Source organism: Molothrus ater, chromosome 2 (assembly GCF_012460135.2).
Source record: "Molothrus ater isolate BHLD 08-10-18 breed brown headed cowbird chromosome 2, BPBGC_Mater_1.1, whole genome shotgun sequence".
In the NCBI taxonomy this organism is placed as follows: domain Eukaryota; kingdom Metazoa; phylum Chordata; class Aves; order Passeriformes; family Icteridae; genus Molothrus; species Molothrus ater.
In genome coordinates, this window is record NC_050479.2 from 72,073,824 (window position 1) to 72,092,875 (window position 19,052).

General features: G+C 39.0%; 1 protein-coding gene and 1 long non-coding RNA gene across 3 annotated transcripts in view; one reads left to right on the plus strand and one right to left on the minus strand.

Moving 5' to 3' along the window:
• Nucleotides 1-3,898: 3,898 nt before the first annotated feature.
• LOC118699900 (uncharacterized) lies at nt 3,899-10,270 on the minus strand. Its single transcript, XR_004982145.2, has 2 exons — nt 10,161-10,270; nt 3,899-7,936 (listed from the first exon to the last, which is right to left on the minus strand). It is a non-coding gene; the product is annotated as an uncharacterized LOC118699900 (long non-coding RNA).
• Nucleotides 10,271-10,315: 45 nt separating this feature from the next.
• The window catches only part of MICU2 (mitochondrial calcium uptake 2), a 137,603-nt gene continuing 128,866 nt past the window's right edge, over nt 10,316-19,052 (plus strand). The window contains exon 1 of one of the 2 annotated variants that reach the window (XM_036404127.2): nt 10,316-10,528. In XM_036404127.2, the coding sequence (XP_036260020.2) occupies nt 10,328-10,528 (201 nt within the window). In that variant the 5' untranslated portion in view covers nt 10,316-10,327. The remainder of the gene's footprint in view (nt 10,529-19,052) is intronic. The other variant, XR_004982144.2, reaches the window with a different exon arrangement.

Below are 19,052 nucleotides of genomic sequence, written 5' to 3' on the forward strand. Positions count from 1 at the left end.
AGCCTGGGGTTCTAACCTTCATTCCAGTTTGCAACATGTAAAAGCTACAGATAAACAGAACTCCTCTTCCTCCTCTCATCATCGTAACACCCTGGATCACAACATTTTAAGGTATTTTTCAGGCTGCTAATTCAATGCCCACTGGCAATTCTGTTCTTTCCTCTACGAGCACATTTTTTATGTTATTCCATCTGAAATTCAAGTCTGGTAAATATAATAAATTTGATTATAACTTAGATTCCCTAGTTATTAAATTAACTTATTTTTGGAAACCATGCTGAATCTAAAGGAGAAAAAGCAGCAAATTATACCTGTCAGCTTTAATGCATTTATAACAATATGAATAAAAGATGTGATTCATCATAGATAATAAGTCTTGCAAAAACTTTGGGTGAGCTGAGAAAATAATGCTAACAGCATTGCAAAACTACTTATAATTTAAAATCACTTGAGTGGTGAGGAAAATGTGGCAGATTCTAAGGACTAAAAAATGGTCAAAATTCCATTAAATTTGCTCTTGCAGAATTTCTCTTTTTGTGTAAAACCACAGCAGTAATTTTTACTTTCATAACTGCTGATGTAAGTTCAGGTATGGAGAAACAAGACAAGACATCTTTTGTGAGTAAACATTTTAGCATTCTCTGATTTGCTAGAGGACAGCATAAACCCTCACTTTGTACCCATAAGCCTAACACACAGTATTATTTATTACCTCTGTGACAACAGAGTTGTGTTTTGTACAATATCAGTACTGTAACTCCAGGATGCACAGGAAAAGCCACAATATATGACTTTAATGTCTAAACCCATTTCTGTAGAACATTAACTATTTGTTCTAGCTAAGCTATTTCTAAGGGTAGGGGATGAAGATGATGAATAAGGCAGATTAAGTTTTAGGCCATCAAGTGTAAGCAGAAGTACAAAAAATAAGTTCTGGACTGAAGTCTGGAATAGTTTTGCTAGTTTCTTCAAGCATCTTAAAATCTTACAGATTGTCTCAGTCTTAGGAATATAAGGGATTTTAAACTTACATCATTATATACAAAGGAATTAGAATGAAGGGCACTAAATAAGGCATAAAGTTAATGGTAGTGGTTCCCACAATGCTTTAGACATTTTTTCTTATGTCTTCTTGTTACTTGCTTTTATTGGACCATAGTCTGTCCTATTTCTTCAGAATGGAAGTTACAACAATTTAGAATCAGTACAGTTATAGCTAGGAAAATTTAAAAACTACATGTAAAGTGGATGTAAGAAAGTGATGAGTAGTAGCATCAGACTGACAGACATCCTTGGATTTAAAATCAATGTGGATGCCAAAAGTTTGGTAATGCAGAGATTTTTATTTTTTGAAATTTGCAAAATTTGGACCAAAACCTGTCCAAATAAAGTAATATTTGCAGAAAATATGTTACAAATAGCACCTGCCTCTGGGGATTATTTCCAGCTCTGGCACTGCCTTGTTTTAAGATTTTAGACAAGTTATTCCAGCCTAATGTGTTCCATGGTACAAAAAAAGAAGGTAATCAACCTCTAGTGACCCTACATGGATGCTGTAATACCTAGGTCTTGATAAGGTACCCTGACCTTTCAGAGCAGATGAGTTCCCTGTTGCTCTCCCTGCCGGGATTCTGGTACCATCCCAGCTACCACTGGCAGCTGAGTTTCTGGCAATCAGCAAGTAAACCTAGCTGCTGAATTTACCAGTATTACATATAATAAAACAGAGATTATATAAAAAAAGATTGAGGAGGAGAGTACACTAAAAGAAGAAGAAAAAAGAGATTCCATGGGTGTTAAGTAATTTAGATCCTACTTAATCTGCAACAAAAACGGCTGCCTACTATTTATTCAATATGATAATGCAATACTTATTCCTCAAACTTGCCTTCCACTTCATCCATCCAGGTCTGACAAGAGCAGTGGGCTCTCTGGGTGCTGAGATGTTACCAGCACTGACAGACCACTTTCTGGGGTAGATCTGGGGTAAGGTCACACCACAGATAGTTCCTGGTTTCCAGCAGGTTACCCACAGACTCTTCTGATCCTCAGTGCTTCACAGGTGTCAGCTTCCTGGAGCTTCTCACGGCTTATGGAGAGGGAGGCTCCTGACTGACCTAAGGTCCTCTGAGTGAAAATGGCACTTTCTCTTGCTGCTGTGAAGAACAATAACTAACTTGCTGTCATCAGTCACTGCCTCCCTTCTAACAGAACCCCTCCCACCTCAACTCAGGGGCAATCTAGCATGGTATGCTGAGCACTCCTAAATGCCTTCAACTACCACAGGGAGGTAGGCAGGCATCCTCTGGAACACTGGATAATCTACCTTTGTGAGCTCTCTCCAACTCTCTCTGCAGCAAATGATAGCAGTAATGTTTGAACTGACAGAGGATATATATATTTTTCATGTAAGTCAAGACACAAAAAAGACATAAATTCCAGCTCTCCCAAATACAGATGTTCATAAGCCTAGAAACAAGTTAGTACACAGGGAGGGAATGAGGATATCACAACTTCTCCCATGCAACATTCTTCCCTCAGTTACATCTTGAAGTAACACATCCCGGCTTTCATCTGTCATCAGGGTGGCACCCCATAATCAAACTCTGTCTGACTATCTCATTTGTTGCCAACTCTGACAGCATATGTGCCCAGCAAGTTTGATATCCAGATCTGCAAGAGTTCCTTTCCAAAAATCTCTGCAGCAACTAGGCACAGTAAAGAAAAGCAGTTTAAAGTGTAGACATTTACAGCTGCACAAAAATAATCTCTGTTCCCCTTACAGTCAGAGAGACTGATACAGGTATTTCTTTGCTTGAGATTCAACTGAGCCACTTCAACAATTATCTTGGGATGAGACAACTCATGCCAAAGGTGAATACTTACCTCATTAACAAGAGCATAAGGTGATAAATTCAGATACAGACACCTATATGTAGACATTTCTTTTTAGTGGGATGAAACTTACCCACATCTAACACACCTCTGCCCTTTTACAAAAAATTCTAGTGTATGCTTTAGTCCCACCAGTCTCTTCTGTTCCTCAGAAATTAGGTTATGGCTGATTTGCTGTGGATCCTCTGGACTACTTCAACTAAATCTCTCCATTATAGACCAGCCACAGAGAGTCTACACCTAAGCACTAGGAACATGAGACCCATAAGCCATGTGAGCAGGAGATTCCCTAAGCCTTGTGAACACGGGACAGTCCGCGTATCTCAACTTTTTGCTCTTGGCATAGCTTATGCCTTCTTGGACACATGCAATTCAGATATTCCAGAATATCAACTCCTTCAAGTTCCCTCAAGACCTTTCACTTCTCTAGAAAAAGGTTATGTAATGGCTTGGAAATCCTCTCTGGCTGTACTCAGCAAAACAGCTCCTGCCTGACTACTGCCAAATGGGGACTGTCAACTTTATCCATAGCTTTGTTGGGGATTTTTATTAGTGCCATTATTACTGTGCTTTTGTGAGTGGATCTAACAGCAGCTTTGGTGCAGCTACAGACTGATGATTCCTCACCAGCAAATATATCAAGACTGCCCACAATATTCACACAAATAGTAAAGCTGTTTTTCAGCTCTGCAAGTGCCAAATGCAGACACCCATGGAAAAAGATTCTGCTGACTACAATGAACTTCATATTAGGACTTCCAAATTTTTAAGAAAGGATTGCAGAATCTTCTATAGTGAAGCTGTGTGTCTACCACACACTCATTCTATTAGGTTAGGTAATATTAAACAACTAAACACATACACGGAAAATAATCATGCCTTCCCCCTGCTCATATAAAAATAGGTGCTTATACAAAAATAGGTGCAATCACAGCTCCTAAATAGTATTGTGAGCAAAAGAAGTAAACACTGTTTGAAATAATGGAATACATTACAGAAAACAGTAATTTAGAGTTTTATTATTTCTTTCTTTTTCACAGAAATAATTATATATACTTCACCATCTTCAGTAGTATTAAGGTAACTTTAATAAATCACAGTAGTAGTGCAACATGTTATTAATAGTTGCTCTAGACTGAGGTCTGGGAAAAGAAACGAGAAATAAATATACGATGCTGCTTCTACTTCAACATTTCCAGAAAACACATATTTTAAAAATATTTTACAGGTTACAATACTGATAATTCTATAATTGTTTCTTTGGTAATACTGTGAAGTAATGCCTTGCCATCTTTATAGTATTTTTTGAACTACATAATAATAGTTATTTTAAATTATATCGGTCTCAGTCACATTGCATTTAAAAATATAGTCAGAGTCCCTAATAAATCCTTCTGGTTTTTCAGGTAACACAGATAAAATTAACTTTGCTAATCTTGACATGTTTTATTGTACTCTTATGCACAATTTCTATCCCTCTCTCTTTTTAAGTACAGAATCTATACAGCAGAAAGTCTTAGGCAATCTTAACTATAGTTATTACTGCCAACTCTTCCTATAAAATTCAGGGTGAAATACTGGTATAATTAAAATTGATTGCAATGCTCACACTGATTTCAGAGAATGAAAGAAAAGAGAAGAAACACCCCCTAAAATACACCAAGGACCCAGCAACACAATTCTATATTTACATAAGAAGCACTGGTAATAAGATTTCAGGAAATCCTATGATTAATATATTATAGGCAAAATATATATATAAATGTGCATATATTTGTATGTATACAAAAGTACAGGTTAAGGGTCAAAATGACAGGATCTTACTTAGACATAGGTCTCTCTTTTTAATCAGTGCTAGCAGCACTGCAGAAGAATGTTTGAAAGGGAAGAAAAATGAAGGATAACTTATTCAGGTGAAAACATGAGGAAAATACAAGCCCTAAAACACATCATGTAATTCCATTACATAAAATGTTTTCAAGGGACCTCTATTATTGTTGCAAAACTGCAATAGGATCTTATCATTAAAAGATAAAACAGCAGTTGAACTACAGTTCTCATCTAATAGCAAGAAAGTCTCCACTCTTCAAAGATTTATGTATACAGTTAATTTTATGCAGTCAAAGTAGCCTTGCTTCAGACCACAGAATTTTTCAAAATGCTTAAAATTAGGTATTATATATGAAACTTGTCACAGAACTGAGACCTATAACCTAACTTGGAAAGTAATAGCAAATAAACTTTCCAAATTTAAAAAATGAATATTCCTTCACAAAAGAGAATCAGTTTTGATCTGCCTTTTGTATTCGCATTAGTGTTTAAACAGTCTGTGTACCATTTCTTTAATAAATCAAATATTTGTCACAAAAAGGTCACTGCCAACTTAGAAACTGCATTTTAAAATCTTTCCAATTCCATTGCTGTTATCTTCCATTCTCAAATTAATTTTTAAGTAAGTATTTTGCTTTCAACTTTTTTTCTCTGATTTTCAACTTCACTTAAAAAAAGTAATTCTGAAGCTTGAGGGAACTTGTGTTACATACACCAGCAAAGTTTTTCAGCTAACTACATACAAAGAGTGTGGGAAGACAGTGTGTTAGAAAGGTCAGTATAAATGAATGCTATGAGAGGTATTTGGGGACACATATCTTAGATAAATTTTAATTCTTTTCCTTTTAAATGGACTCTATCATGATAAGCTTTCAAGTAACTTTAGCAAGTTGAAAATATTTGGAGATAAGCTATATTTATAGTGTAGCTCCTAACTGCAAAGATTGCTGTGAACTCTTATTTATGAGCTGAATAGTGTTATCTAGCTACAAAATGCTCATATTTATTTTCAGACCTACTAGTGGATGAATGTTGACTGTCTAGTAATTAGTTCCATTTCCATCATCTCCAAAGCATACAAAATAACTGGACTTTTTGTAAACTAACAGCTTAAAAGATTCTTCATTGGAGGAAGGTAATTCAGATTCCTTGAAAGTAATCTCTCCTCTATCTGTTGTTTGTTTTCTTTTTTTCTTGTGGAGGAGGGATAGATAGAAATTATGAAAATGGTCAAGGCTGCACAGGGCTCTGAGCAACCTGACCTAGCTGAAGATGTTTCTGCTCATTGGAGGGAGGTGGACTAGATGACTGTGAAAGGTTCTAACTATTCTATGAATAACAGTCTTACAAGGCAGCTTTGGAAATCCCTGAACTCAACTTCTAGCCTTCACCATGAAGACCTGGGTACAGGACTTTTGAGCCTCTGGATAGAGACCAAGGTATCACCTGGCCAACTTTAATGACTGTTGAGTTCTGTCAATCACCCTGTACTTTTCTAAGTGTGCTAACAACATTTTGTGTTATCACTTTTCTGAAAACTTGTCTTCCCTGTGCTTACATCCTTACCTGCTTCAGAGTGTTTGCCTTGTACTCATAGGCAAACAGACTGTTCTCATGTTTGCTAAAGTAAAACAGAAGTGATATTCTTCAGAGACCATATAAGTTTGACGGGGCTAAAGAAGGTCTGGCTTTGTGAGACCTTCCACTTCAATCTTCTGTCTGACATTGGGCAAAATATAATCTTACAATCCAGTTCTTGACTTATAAAACCAAGCAGTGATATTTGTTGTCCTTTGATTAGCTTGTCTGTTCAGCTCTGCCAGGAAAGTATCAAAATAATGTTAGCACACTGTACAGCCTACTAAAATTTCACATTTGGTTGGAGCTTACTGTCATATGTACTTATGTTAAATAAGTCAGACCAACCCCCACGCTATTTCTTGTGAAATGGGGACATGTATACAAAAGATGGCTTGCCAGCTTCCTCCCTCAACTTAGAAACAGCTGATCACTGCCTCCCCCAATCCAGTTTAGCAGCATTTTAAGTCCAGGAAGACAGACAAGCATGATGGGTGGCCTTCAGACTAACCGACTGAATCCAGCTCTCAACTCTTATTCTGTAAGAAAGGGTTTAGACAGAATGTAACAGGAGTTAATTTAAGCTGTTCCAAGAGTAAATGAATGCTGGCACTAAGCCTAATGCTCTTGAGGGGATCGGAGTTCTAGTAGAGAGTGAATCCCTCTTGGAACTTGGCCTAACACTCTTAAAGGACACTGAGATATGGAAGTGGACCTTCAGGCATGAGGAGATGTTGTTTACTTGGCTTTTTTTTTTTTTCAACTTTGTAACAAAACTTAAAAGGAGTAAGTTTCTGCCAAACATGATTTCCTAAGAATGACAGGACTCACAAGGGTTCTGTTTCATGGTGGTATGTTTTTTGTCTTTTGATGTGACTTTACATTATATTCATTGTGCCTAATGAAAGACTAAGAAGACTGCATTTAAGCATTGTTACATAACTATTCAGTGGGACATTGAACCTTAAAGAAAAATTGCATTTTAAACATTTCAGAAAACATTTTATTAGTATTTTCATTTGCTTTTTCAAATTTTCAGCAATGCAAACACCTCTAGTACAAAGTGTGATGTCACCACACAGAAAGCATTTTATAAAAAAGCAAGTATGACATCTTGCTAAATGTAATGATTTCTGCTTATAAGAGCATGGAAGAGCAAACTGAGCAGGACAGCAAAGGGAGGTAACACTTTAGTGCTGCAGCATACAGTAGCTGATGACATTTGTCACCACATAACTCATTTTGTCTGGTGAAACCTTTATTATATTTACCAGACTGTCAGCATCAGACCACAGAGATCTTTGCTTTCTGTCATAAACCACCCTGCAGTGATACTGCATGGAGTGCAACAGGACTCTGTCTGACTCACCAGGAGTTTTCTAGCTGTTTAAGGCGTGTGTTCTCACAGCACTCACAACTGTAGCAGCACAGTGACAGCAGCACAGCTGTGAGCAGCACGAGTGGCAGCTTCATATTCCGGGAGCCTGGGCCCACGAGGTGAATTTACTGCAGGAGACAAGGGGTGGCTGAGGACACTGAGCTCGCCCATCAGCATTGCGTGCTCTCAGCCATATGAGGATAGCTCTCCATTCACACTGCAGCTGCATCTGTTCCAGGCAGGAAGAAATGTCATCTGAGGAAAGACAAATGACCTACTTATTTCTTTTTACTTAAAGGAAAACTGAAAATGCCTGTCAGAACAATGAATTATACCTCCTTGCCTGTGCTGTGGTTGTGTATTCAACATCAAGGGATCTGGCATTCAAAAATCCAATCTCTCAGCCATCCTTTACAAGATGTTTCTAAGATGTTGCCAGCACTCATGGAGTGCTTGCTATTGGCTTACACAGAAAGTAAAGTCCTTTTAAGGTGTTTGTAAAAATACTATGTGTCAAACTGTAAGATTGGGATGGAAAATATTTTGTCTGTCTAGAGGGAAACAGAAATAGGCAATAGGCATTTCCTACAAGTTTTACAGAAGAAGTGGGATTTTCCAGTATGTTTAACAATTGACAGATTTTGCTCCTATGTTTTATATTGGGATTAAAAAGGCTTTTTCCATATGAGTTATTTTCTAGGTCTCTGGGAATAGGAAAAAGCTTTTGCAATGTACATTAGCATGTAGAGATGGAAACCATTCATCCTGGATGTTGCACTCCTGGGTGATTTTGCAATGAGCAGTCATTTGTGTTCCCCAGAGAAGGTGTTTTTGAAGCGTTTGTATCGTGCTAAGGACTTGAGTCCTGAGATTCTTGAAGACATCTCAAACACTTCACAGAATGACACTCAGTAAACAACACATGCTAAAAGAAAACTGGATAAATTCTAAAATGCCATTTGTTAAATGACTGAAATGATGCTCTGTGAAACTGAATTAATGACTCTGAATTGAGGTCAGAGAAGGACTACTTTGATGGCAGTGATGGATGACCCTCTTTTGTCAGTGGATAGAGGGCAAAAAAGCATTTCCATTTTTCAGAGCCCATACCAGAACATTTGTAATGTTGACAACACAGCATTGGCTGTCATATCAGAAAGAGGTGGAAGATACAGTTTGCTAAAACAGACGGAGTACCTTCTGAAGGCCTTCAACCAAAGACCAAAGTAATAGCAAATTACATGCAGCTGTTCTCTCAGCAGTCTTCCTCCATTCATATGGAGTCACTAGGTGAACTACTCTCATAACAAAGATATCGGTACTGCCAACATACAAATGACATTTAACTTACTCTCTGTTTTACTTCATATGACCTTATCATTAATTCTCAGTGGCCCAGTTTTTGAATGTGATCAACTAATGTTTGAATGTAACCAACCAAGACCTAGAAAGCTTTGTTAAAACTATGGCAGTGAGAAAAAAAAAGCAGTCTGAAACATTCATGGTGAGTAGCAGTCTTTTGGCACAAGCGTTACTGCCAACCAAGTCATTCTGTAATGCTTCTCAGCTAACACCTCTGCCATGACAATTTCTGTAAACTCATCTTCTGTCATCTGTATTTCATGAGAAACTCTACTCTGCCCTTGAGAAGGATATTGCAAACTTGCTCATGCTTTTGTTGTTTCTGATCTGGATCACACACTGAGCAACACATCCATATGGGCCATCAATGCCTCGGAAATCATCAGCACCAGGTCAGCCCTGATTGTGGAAGCTCACCTCACCCGCCTTGCTCAGAACCCCGGGATTCCCGCAGTACCCCCAACCCCGCCCGTGACCCATTCCTCCTCATGCTCTCAGCAGTGGGAATCTTCTCTGGGAGAAGAGTCACACCAGGGAACGAGGCGAAGCTGAGCTCTGTGACAGACACACGGGGGTGGCCAGGGCACCCCTGGGCCCGCAGGACCGCTGCGAGCGTCGCCACTTTTCACTCCCTACCGCACAGGCCAGGCCTTTCCTGCCCCCTCCCCTGACACAACCCAACACCTGGTCCCTGCCCTGCCCGCCTTCCCTCCCTCCCCACCGGGAACCCGCCTGGAAGGGGCCCTGCCGCCTGCCCTCACCTGGGGGCTCCGCGGCCCGGGACGGAGGCACCGGGCGCACTCCACCTGCGTTACAGAAACAGGGCACCAGTTAGGTTGGAAAAGGCTTCTGGGATCATCGAATCCAACCTGTGGCCCAACACTGCCATGTCAACCAGCCCATGGCACTGAGTGCCACGTCTAGTCTTTCCTTAAACACCAACAGGTCCCTGGGCAGCCCATTCCAACGCCTAACCACCCTTGCTGTGAAGAAATTCCTCCTAATGCCCAACCTAAACCTTCTCTGGCGCAGTTTGAGACTATGTCCTCTCGTGCTGTCGTTTGTTGCCTAGGAGAAGAGTCAACGCCCGCCTGGCTACACCCTCCTTTCGGGTTACCTCTCTGCCAGCTCTGTCCCCTCCGGTTGTGCGGGTGGCGCCGCTCCTACCGGCGGAGCGGGGCCGGCGCGATCCCGCCGGGACCGGGCTACAGCTGCCCCCGCCCCGCGGCCTCGGGCCCGGCACTGCGCATGCGCGGCGCAGCCGCCGCGGCGCTTTCCGGGAAGATGTCGGCGGCGTGGAGAGCGGCGGTGGCGGCGGCCGCCCGAGCCCCGCTGCGGGGGCGGCTCGCCGGGATGCGGTCCCCGCGCAGCCAGCGCCGCCCGTCCGTATGGGGGGCCGCCGCCGCCGCCGCTCTGGTCGGGGGAGGCTGCCTGGCGGCGTGTTACAGCGGGCGGCCGCGCGTGTTCCCGACGGTGCTGGCTCAGGTAAGGCAGCAGCATCCCCGCTCCGGGCGGCGGGCAGGGCAGGGCGGGCGCGCCGGGAGCCGGGGCGCGGGGGCGGCTGTCGGCGGCCCGCGGACGGGTCGGGGTCCGCGGTGGTCAGACCCCGTCGTGAGGCGGGACTGGGCTGCGGGAGCCCTCCTGGCCACGGTGGTGTGGCAGGTAATGCGCGTCCCGGCCCCCTTGGCATCACAGCGTGTCTGTCACTTAACGCGGAGCTGCCTCGCCTCAGCGGCGGGGACTCCGCCGGTCTCCGCAGCCGGAGAAGGCAGGGCTGGCCTTAGCACGGAGCCTTTCCCCTCTCACCTTGACAGCCCTGCTCGTGCTGAACGATGGACCTGTGTGCTTTGCGCAGACACACGGCCTGTAGTGAGCTCCGTGTTTTGCTGGTAACTTCCAGGGGAAACTTCCACGGTACCCGGTCTGCATGTCAGGTGCTATTAGACAGTCATGCATGGCTTTGTCTCTTGAAAAAAAGATATATAGCTATTTCACGGAAGTAGTACTTTTGTAGTTCGTACTGTGTCTGAAATGCATTACACAGACTTATTTCCTCTTATTATGTCCAAAATGTGTGCCCTGGATGCTAGAATGTGATTTGCCTTGGAGCGTCAGGGCACTCAGAAGGGTGTTCAGAGACAGATCATTATTATTTATAAAATAATCTTTGTACACGATTTCCCAACTTTATCCTTTTCATGGAGGCAGTGAGCTTTTTCCTCTTCTTCCTCCAGATAAGAAGTTACTGTCAATTAGAGTTGGTTTGTTATTTCAAACTGGAAGACCTAAATGATTTGTAGGCCAGAGGGTTTAGGTGTGATGGGTGAAGAGGTCAGTCTATGCTTGCAGTGCCATTCATCTACGTATATCTAAGAATTTTTGGAAGTATTGAATGCTTTGTATGCTTTGATGTCTTATCTCTTAACAGTGATTAAACAGGCTGAACTACAAGCAGATAAATAGCAGCCTTTATTCTTGAGGACAACATTTATTTCTGAGTCAAGAAGAAATAATTACTTTTTTAATTCTTTTTTTTTTAATATTGTATCCTTCATTGTGGAAAATGCTCAAACTACATCTTCTTAGAATACTCACATTTTATTAGATAAGCATTTTTCTAAATAGATTATATAGTAGTCTGGTCCTTGGACCAGGACAAGTTAAAACTTTGGACAGCACATGTTAAAACTTTAATTTTCTATATCCTTCTCCTAGCAAGGAAAGCATCCATTACTCAACAGATATGCTACTGAAAATGTATCTCCTTGTTGTTCTTACTTTTAATTATGTGAAGTTTTTAAGCAGCATTGCGTTATTTTTTAAAAGTCCTGTCATTGAGACCAATCTCATTAATACATGGAACTCTTGCTAAAGTAGATGTGTATGTAGGTATATATAAAAAGTGTTAAATGTGGGAAGTAATCACTTTTAAAGGGTGTTGAGTGAAGAGGTCTCAGTCTGGTGCTGATGTGTTCTCATGGAATAGCTTCTATGTAATGCATGGACAGTCCTATGAGTACACTTTTAATAATTCTCAAGAGGCAGTCCAAAAGTCTAGGACTTACTTAATGGGTTTGGAGATAGTAAATTGCTGGACTCTTCAAATGTTTGTTCAATTTGAACTTTTCAGTTTTCCCATAAAATGATTGTTGGAGAAGCTAATTCTCCATATATGTTGTACTCCATATTGCTGCAGGTAGCTTTTTAAAACTATCTAAGAAATTACCATGCAGAGCATAATGCTGCAAGTGGATTGTGAAAGCTATGAGCAACAGTGATAGAGCCCCGCTGCAAGTCTTTTAAGCAGTTTAGATGCTACTTGTGACTTCTGATTGATAGAAAATAGCCCAAAGTGAAACAGTGAAACAAGTAGTCACCTTTATCACATATTTTGAAGCCATCTTTTTCTCAGGTCAGAGACTGTGGAATCATGAGATATGAAAATTCTTTACACATTCTCATAGTGGATAACCTTATTTTCTGTTAGTATTCCTTCTCATTGTAACTAATCTTAACCAGCCTTGCTTGAGCTTGTGCTGACAAACAATATTAAACTGTTTCTTCCTGTTGTAGTATGCTATGTAGTGGGAATGTTGGCAGCATGGTGTGTGAAATATTACAGGTTAAGGCAAGTATTTGAAATTAAACAGCGTAATTTTCATTATCTTTGTTATAAAGAAATATGTAGTGGAAATGTTTATACTTCTGTATCATCAGCAAGTCTTACTGGTTGCTCTTGGGAATGCAGTGGGATTATGGTACAGTGCTTCCCAATTTTCCTTGGTAATATAGTCTTGTCTGTTTAATTGCTGCAAAATTGGTCATAATTATTTAAAATATTTGACAAAATAAAGCTGACAAAGTGACAAGGTATCTCCATGCTGTAAAGAACCAAAATAATAAGATTTTATGCTTTTCAGCAGCATTACATTATGATTAAAAAGCTCTGTCGTTACGACCAATTTCATGTCTGTGTGTGACTCTGGTGTAAGCATAATTTGAGCCACTGAGTAATTTTCATTCTTGTCCTAAGTTACCATTAGTAACTTCTTTGCACAAAGACTTCATTGGAAATACTTCCTGTCTGTTTAGGTTAAGTAGTTGAAGTTGATAACTCTATTTAGATTTTCTGTTTTTCTCACTGAAACTAATCTCTGTCAAGGTAGTCAGACATTTTTCAGTTTTTCCTTATTCCAGGCAATTTCAGACATACAATTTCTAGTGAAGCTGGCAAACAGCATGCCAAAGGTAATGTTCTGTATATTTAGTACTTTTTTTTTTTATTTCTTTCTTCTAAAGCTTTTGAATATCCTAAAATCAAAGACTGATACCTTTGGCACCTAGTTTCTCAAATCTATTTTTAATTCCTGTCCTTTCTTCCTGCTGGAATGGGTTTAACCCTGCTTATATTGGTTAGGGGCACCTCTGACTTCTGCTCAGATTAAATGAAATCCAGCCTAACACAGCATAATCCTGTATGAGTCTTTGCAGAATCAAAGGTCTTTCAGGGTCAGATAATCTGTTTTCCTTTTTGTGAGTTCTATGGATAGTGTCTGTTTTATTTTGTAGTGGCGTGTCTCTGGTTACTGTATTTTAATAGAATTGTTTATTCTGACAATGACTTCAGTTCAGGGCTTTTTTTTTAAATTTTGGCCCAGGTTTTTTGTCAACATTTTCACTAACACTTATTTGTTCCTACAATGTACATTAAGTGGTTAACATCCCAGTAATAAAATGTTCTATATTTGATTTAATATACCTCAGATGTAATCTTTCATGATTTATGAAGTTGTTTTCATTCTCTATCTTCATTTGCTGACCTACTGTTTAGATACATATAACTAGTAATATGTTGGTGTAAGTCCTTAGTGTTGATTGTAAAACTCTACAAAGATTATTATAGTAAAATGAACACAGTATTTTTGAAACTTTTTCTTTATAAGTACCAGGTGTTGGTTCCATCTACACTTGATATTTACCTGTGAAGCTACAGTGACAATACCCAAACCAGATAATAGCCTTCGTTAGAAAAAAACTAGATCAATTTTCATTTTTTAATAAAATGACCTAATTAGCTGTATCAAGAGGAGGAAAAAATAAGGGGGGGGGGGGGGGGGGAAGGGCTTTTGTTCTACCAGTGTAACTCAGAATGGAGATTTATGTTGAAATCACTAAAAGTATTCCTTCTAGTATCCTAACCAACACAGCCAGGTCAAAAACGTTCACACTGCTCTGCACACTGCATTGATATTATACAGGCTGTTTTTCTTTTTTAGTAGTGGAATGGCACAAGGGTATATGGTTTGTAACCATGATCAGACTTGGTGTGTTGTCTCTTGTGCCCTTTTTCTCTCAGAGCATGCAGTTTGCAATACTAACATGGCTCACTCCAGCTAAATTTGGAACCTTCCAATGGGCTGCAGGCTTGATCTTGGACACACACAAACTGCAAATGATAAGAAAATTCTGAGCAGCAGCAGGCTGCCAGAGGCAGTATATCCTGCCTCTGCTGAGTTTTTTAAGGCCATGTTTAGGTCACTAGCTTCAGAAAGAATAAAATTTGATTTGCCCTTGCAAAGTTGTGATCCCTGCAGCGTGTCACAATTGGCACTGAGTCTAAATCACTGTTTTCCAAATGAGACTAACTAGAATTGTTACTAGCACATATACGAAGCTTTATGTGTGCAAAGTCTTGTCTGCTGATAAACATTACATGTTTCAGCACTCTGGTTTTTTAGGGTTGTGGGAGCGAGCATTAGCTGGTACCTCAGTTAAGTTGTATGAAATATATAAGTAAAGTGGAAATCATAACTCACAGAAATTTTTGGGGTCTGTTCTTGTTAATACTTTCTGTTACATGGTCATAGTCTAATTGGTTCTCTTTATCTTACCTTTTCTGCTAATGCTGTCTTGCATCAGCAATCTTCTTCAGTTATTCCAGATCAGAGGAGACTCAATTTGTCCCTTGGAGGTCTTAAATACTTATATTGTATTTGATCATACTGAAAATATTAAGAAAGTGCTTATAGCAGTTAACAAACAATTTGTGATAATTTGTAAAATATTTGAAGTGTCCAAAAATCTAATTTTATTTAAAATGCATTTATTCAAGCAATTCTATTTTGGACTGCAATAATTTTATTATCTCAGTTTAAACTGCATTGAATGTTTTGTAATTTTTTGAGTGTCAATGAGTCTTAAGAGAAGCAAAGATGGGAGTGGTAACTTTGTATGTCACACTACCCACACATTACATGGGAGTGGTGACTCCCACGTCACACACATGGGAGTGACAACTTCTATGTCACGATATGAAAACTGTTATTCTGAGCAACTGAGAGTAGAAAACTTTGAGTGAATAAAACTAGAGCTTAGATTTGTTTACCAGGTCTATATGTGTACCCACCATGAACATTTATTTTGGAGCTATTGCCTTACACCTTTTAAAGAAATTAGAATATTGTAAAAGATTCTCCAAATACTAGCTCTTTCAGGGGACACTCCCTTGGTTCTGCCACTGTGGAAAGGTAAAATAGTATGTAAACAAACGTAGGGCTATGCAGAACTCAGCTCCACAGCTCATAGGATAATCTAGGGAGAGTGCATATATTAAATATAACTTTATCAGGGGCTTAGTAGAAATCTCTGGACTCCCAGACTTGGAAGTTGTTAAAAAAAAGATTTAAAAAGTTTTGTAATCCTACCTGTGTTTTTTGGTGACACTTTGAGATGTGCGCTGTGTCTCCAAAGAGATTGAGTGCTGAAACATAGTTGGTTCATGCAAATTCCAGTATTTTATGCATGGTTTTCTTCTCAGGTAAAATTTCCAAACCAGATCAACAGAAAATTTTCAAAATGCTATAAGCGTGTTACCTGTCTGGTGTATATTTGCTTGATTGGTAACTTCTGGCAAAAACATATAAACTACACGTGCTTCCAAAACAATTGTAAGCAGTTGCATGCAGGTCAAAACCGCATTTTGTTTAAATCATCTGAATTATTTTCTACAGAGCAGTGGAAGGAAGAAGTGCATTGCTCTGGGATTTTAATTGGTTTTTCACACATCCTTAGTAACCAGGATCACTTTGTGACTTAAGTTATGCTTACAGTGCTTGTAGGCCACACTTTGGCTATATTAAAGATTTTTAGGTTGATTGCTTTGGGTTTGCTTTTTTTTTTTTGTTTTGTTTTGTTGGGTGTTTTTTGTTGTTGTTGTTGTTGTTGTTGTTTGTTTTGGGGTTTTTTTGGTTTTGTTTTGTTTTGTAAAACATAGTGTTATTTAGGAAGCTATGCATAATAAGTGCATGTGAAGGATTTTTTGCCAGATAAAAATATACATGTGATGTTTGAATTCATTCACCAAATAGAAAAAAAGAGCATATTTCTTATACATTAATAATGATTCCTACAAAGTCACATGTCAGTGCTTTGAATTGTGAGATATGATGTATCGTGATAGAATGGGAGTTTTTGTGAGGGTATCTTTGCCTGGTTCATGCTGGGGAAAGAATATTGCTGTTAAGATGAGGTGTCTTGATAAATATAGAATCTGGGATAAAATTGCATAAGGATTTGTAATGATGTATAGAATCGCCTGGAGAGGGGAATGTGGTTCTAAAATAAAACCAGGAGGCATATGTGCAGTCTAATCTAAGAAACATACAAGAAGATTCTTGTGTTTACTTTGTCATAAAAAAAAAGGTTGCCTGCTTCTGTTGGAACAATAATCCCAAGACAGGTTCTTTTCTCCTAAGTAATATTTTGAAATGCTTATCTTCAAGTCTTTATTCTATTAGAATTTAATGGAGAATGCAGATGCACAGAGATGATTACTGGGGTGCTCACTAAGTAAAATTAAGCATGTATAAAATGAGTCTGCATCGTAATTTTAACATGCTTTTGAAACTTAATGCCAATGTTTGTAATCCACATCAAGCAAGCTGCTCAGTGATGACTCGCAGGCCTCAGAGAAGCCTCACAGTGGAATTCAGTTTGTGTGAACCTGACGACATGGTTACATTAGTAGTTCTTAAAATCTATGTAGTAAAACAATGCCATGTAGAAATAATGAAAATTGCCATTACTTCTGTGGGTTGGAGCATCTTTAAGCAAAGATTATTACTTATTTGGGTTTTTAAATCTCCTGCTTTACAACTTCCTTAAAGGAAGGGACAGCTTCCTCAAAATGTTGTCCTTCTGTATTTTTGTGTCTTGCCTTGCTGCTGGTTATTGTTGTCCTTGCTGTCTTACGCTGTTCTGAGTGGCAGTACACAGCCAGGCAGTGGTTCCCTGCACAGCCTCAGATTTCTGTTCTGCTTGTAACATGGCTGGAAAGGTTTTCTTACTGCATCTGCAGGTTGTGTCCTTGAACCATCTACAAGATGGTACCTTTAAATCTTCCTGATGAAGGTTGTGCAAGACTTGCAGCCTGTGGAGGAGGCTCCAGTTGGATTCAAGGTGCTTTGAACCCCTGGTGTTCTTTCCAGCAGTGCCTGCCCAGCACTGGAGAGGCTCCTTATTCAGCCGTGGCAAGCTGCAGGCAGTGCTCTTGCTGGCATGTGGTAGCATCCATCCCTCTGCCAGCCTCATGGTTTATTCTCCACTGTATCTTTACTGCTATATTTACTATCTCAATAAATATTACTAAAGAAAAAGTTGTCATAGATCATGACAAGGCAGTCAACTCAGTAGGTAAATGCATTCCATACTGCCTGTTACTGAACAGGAAATGGGTAGTCATTTTTTTATTAAATTATTCAGATACCTGTAGTCTATGGCTATGAAAGAGGCAGTTTAATATAATTTATGCATCTGCCTTCTAACTCAGGTATTTAATGTGAATATATTCATATTAATTTTTTTCCCTCTCCTGTGCATCTTGAAGTAGATGAAGTACTACAAGTGGTTTGGTTCTGAGTTTGAATGACTTGTAACATTCTTGCCTCCAAATTCATCTTCAATGAATGAGTTTTGGGTACTAGTCTCAAAATATTCTGAAAATAGTGTGTGCTCAAAACCTTTTTTAAGCATTGATAAATATGCAATTAGATTGCTAGGTCAGCCTATCCCAATCTTTTTTCTTTTCCTTAAATATGCTTCATGATTTCTGAAACTGTTCCTTTGTGCAGCCAGTGAGGGTAACCTTAGCTACCTCTTGTTTTATTCTGTATTTCACTGTGTTATGGAAATACTGTATGTATCAGGTATCCATCAAGTAGTCTAAATCAATAACTGGGATATTAAATATATCACAAACATCATTCTCTGCATTAGTGACATAACATTGTCATGTTATGTGCCTAAAATAGAATGCGGTATAGAGAGTGTGGAATCTCTAGGACCATGATGTTATAATTAATTATACCCTTAAATATTACTTACATATGTGCATTTGTTTTACAACTTTAAATATATGATATCCTTTTCAGTTTTTTTAATGTGAAGTGTATATATATACTTATGTTTCTGGCTTTGAAAATATTTACATTTATTCCCTTCTCTTTGTGCACAGAGATTCTTTGTGCAGGTGTCTTCATTGATACTAAAGCAACATGATGTAAAATGTAATCTTAGAGGTCAAGGTTAAATTTTAACTATCTGTCTTTCATCTGATCTGTCACCTTTTCCTTGAATTCACTCTTGCTATGTGACTTCAGTGATTAAATAAAATCTAACTAACATTCCTTTTAGGCACTTTGATACATGTGGACAGATGGGGAGAGTTAAGCTGCATGGTTTTGTGCTTTTAGCTAATGTAGTAAAAGGTTAGTGCTTGAGAATTTTTGACTGTTTATGTTAATGGACAAACATAAACAGATAAGAAAATAGCTTGCCTATAAACAAAAAAAATAGGTTGATTAGAAAGAATTGCACAAAATAGTATTTTGATTTTTAACAAAGAATCTCAAGAAGAAACTAGCATTTATTTACTGGTGATACAAGACTTTTTCTCCAGTAAATACAGTAGATGGTTTCAACATAGATATTACAAAGTTTCTTTTTTATTTGG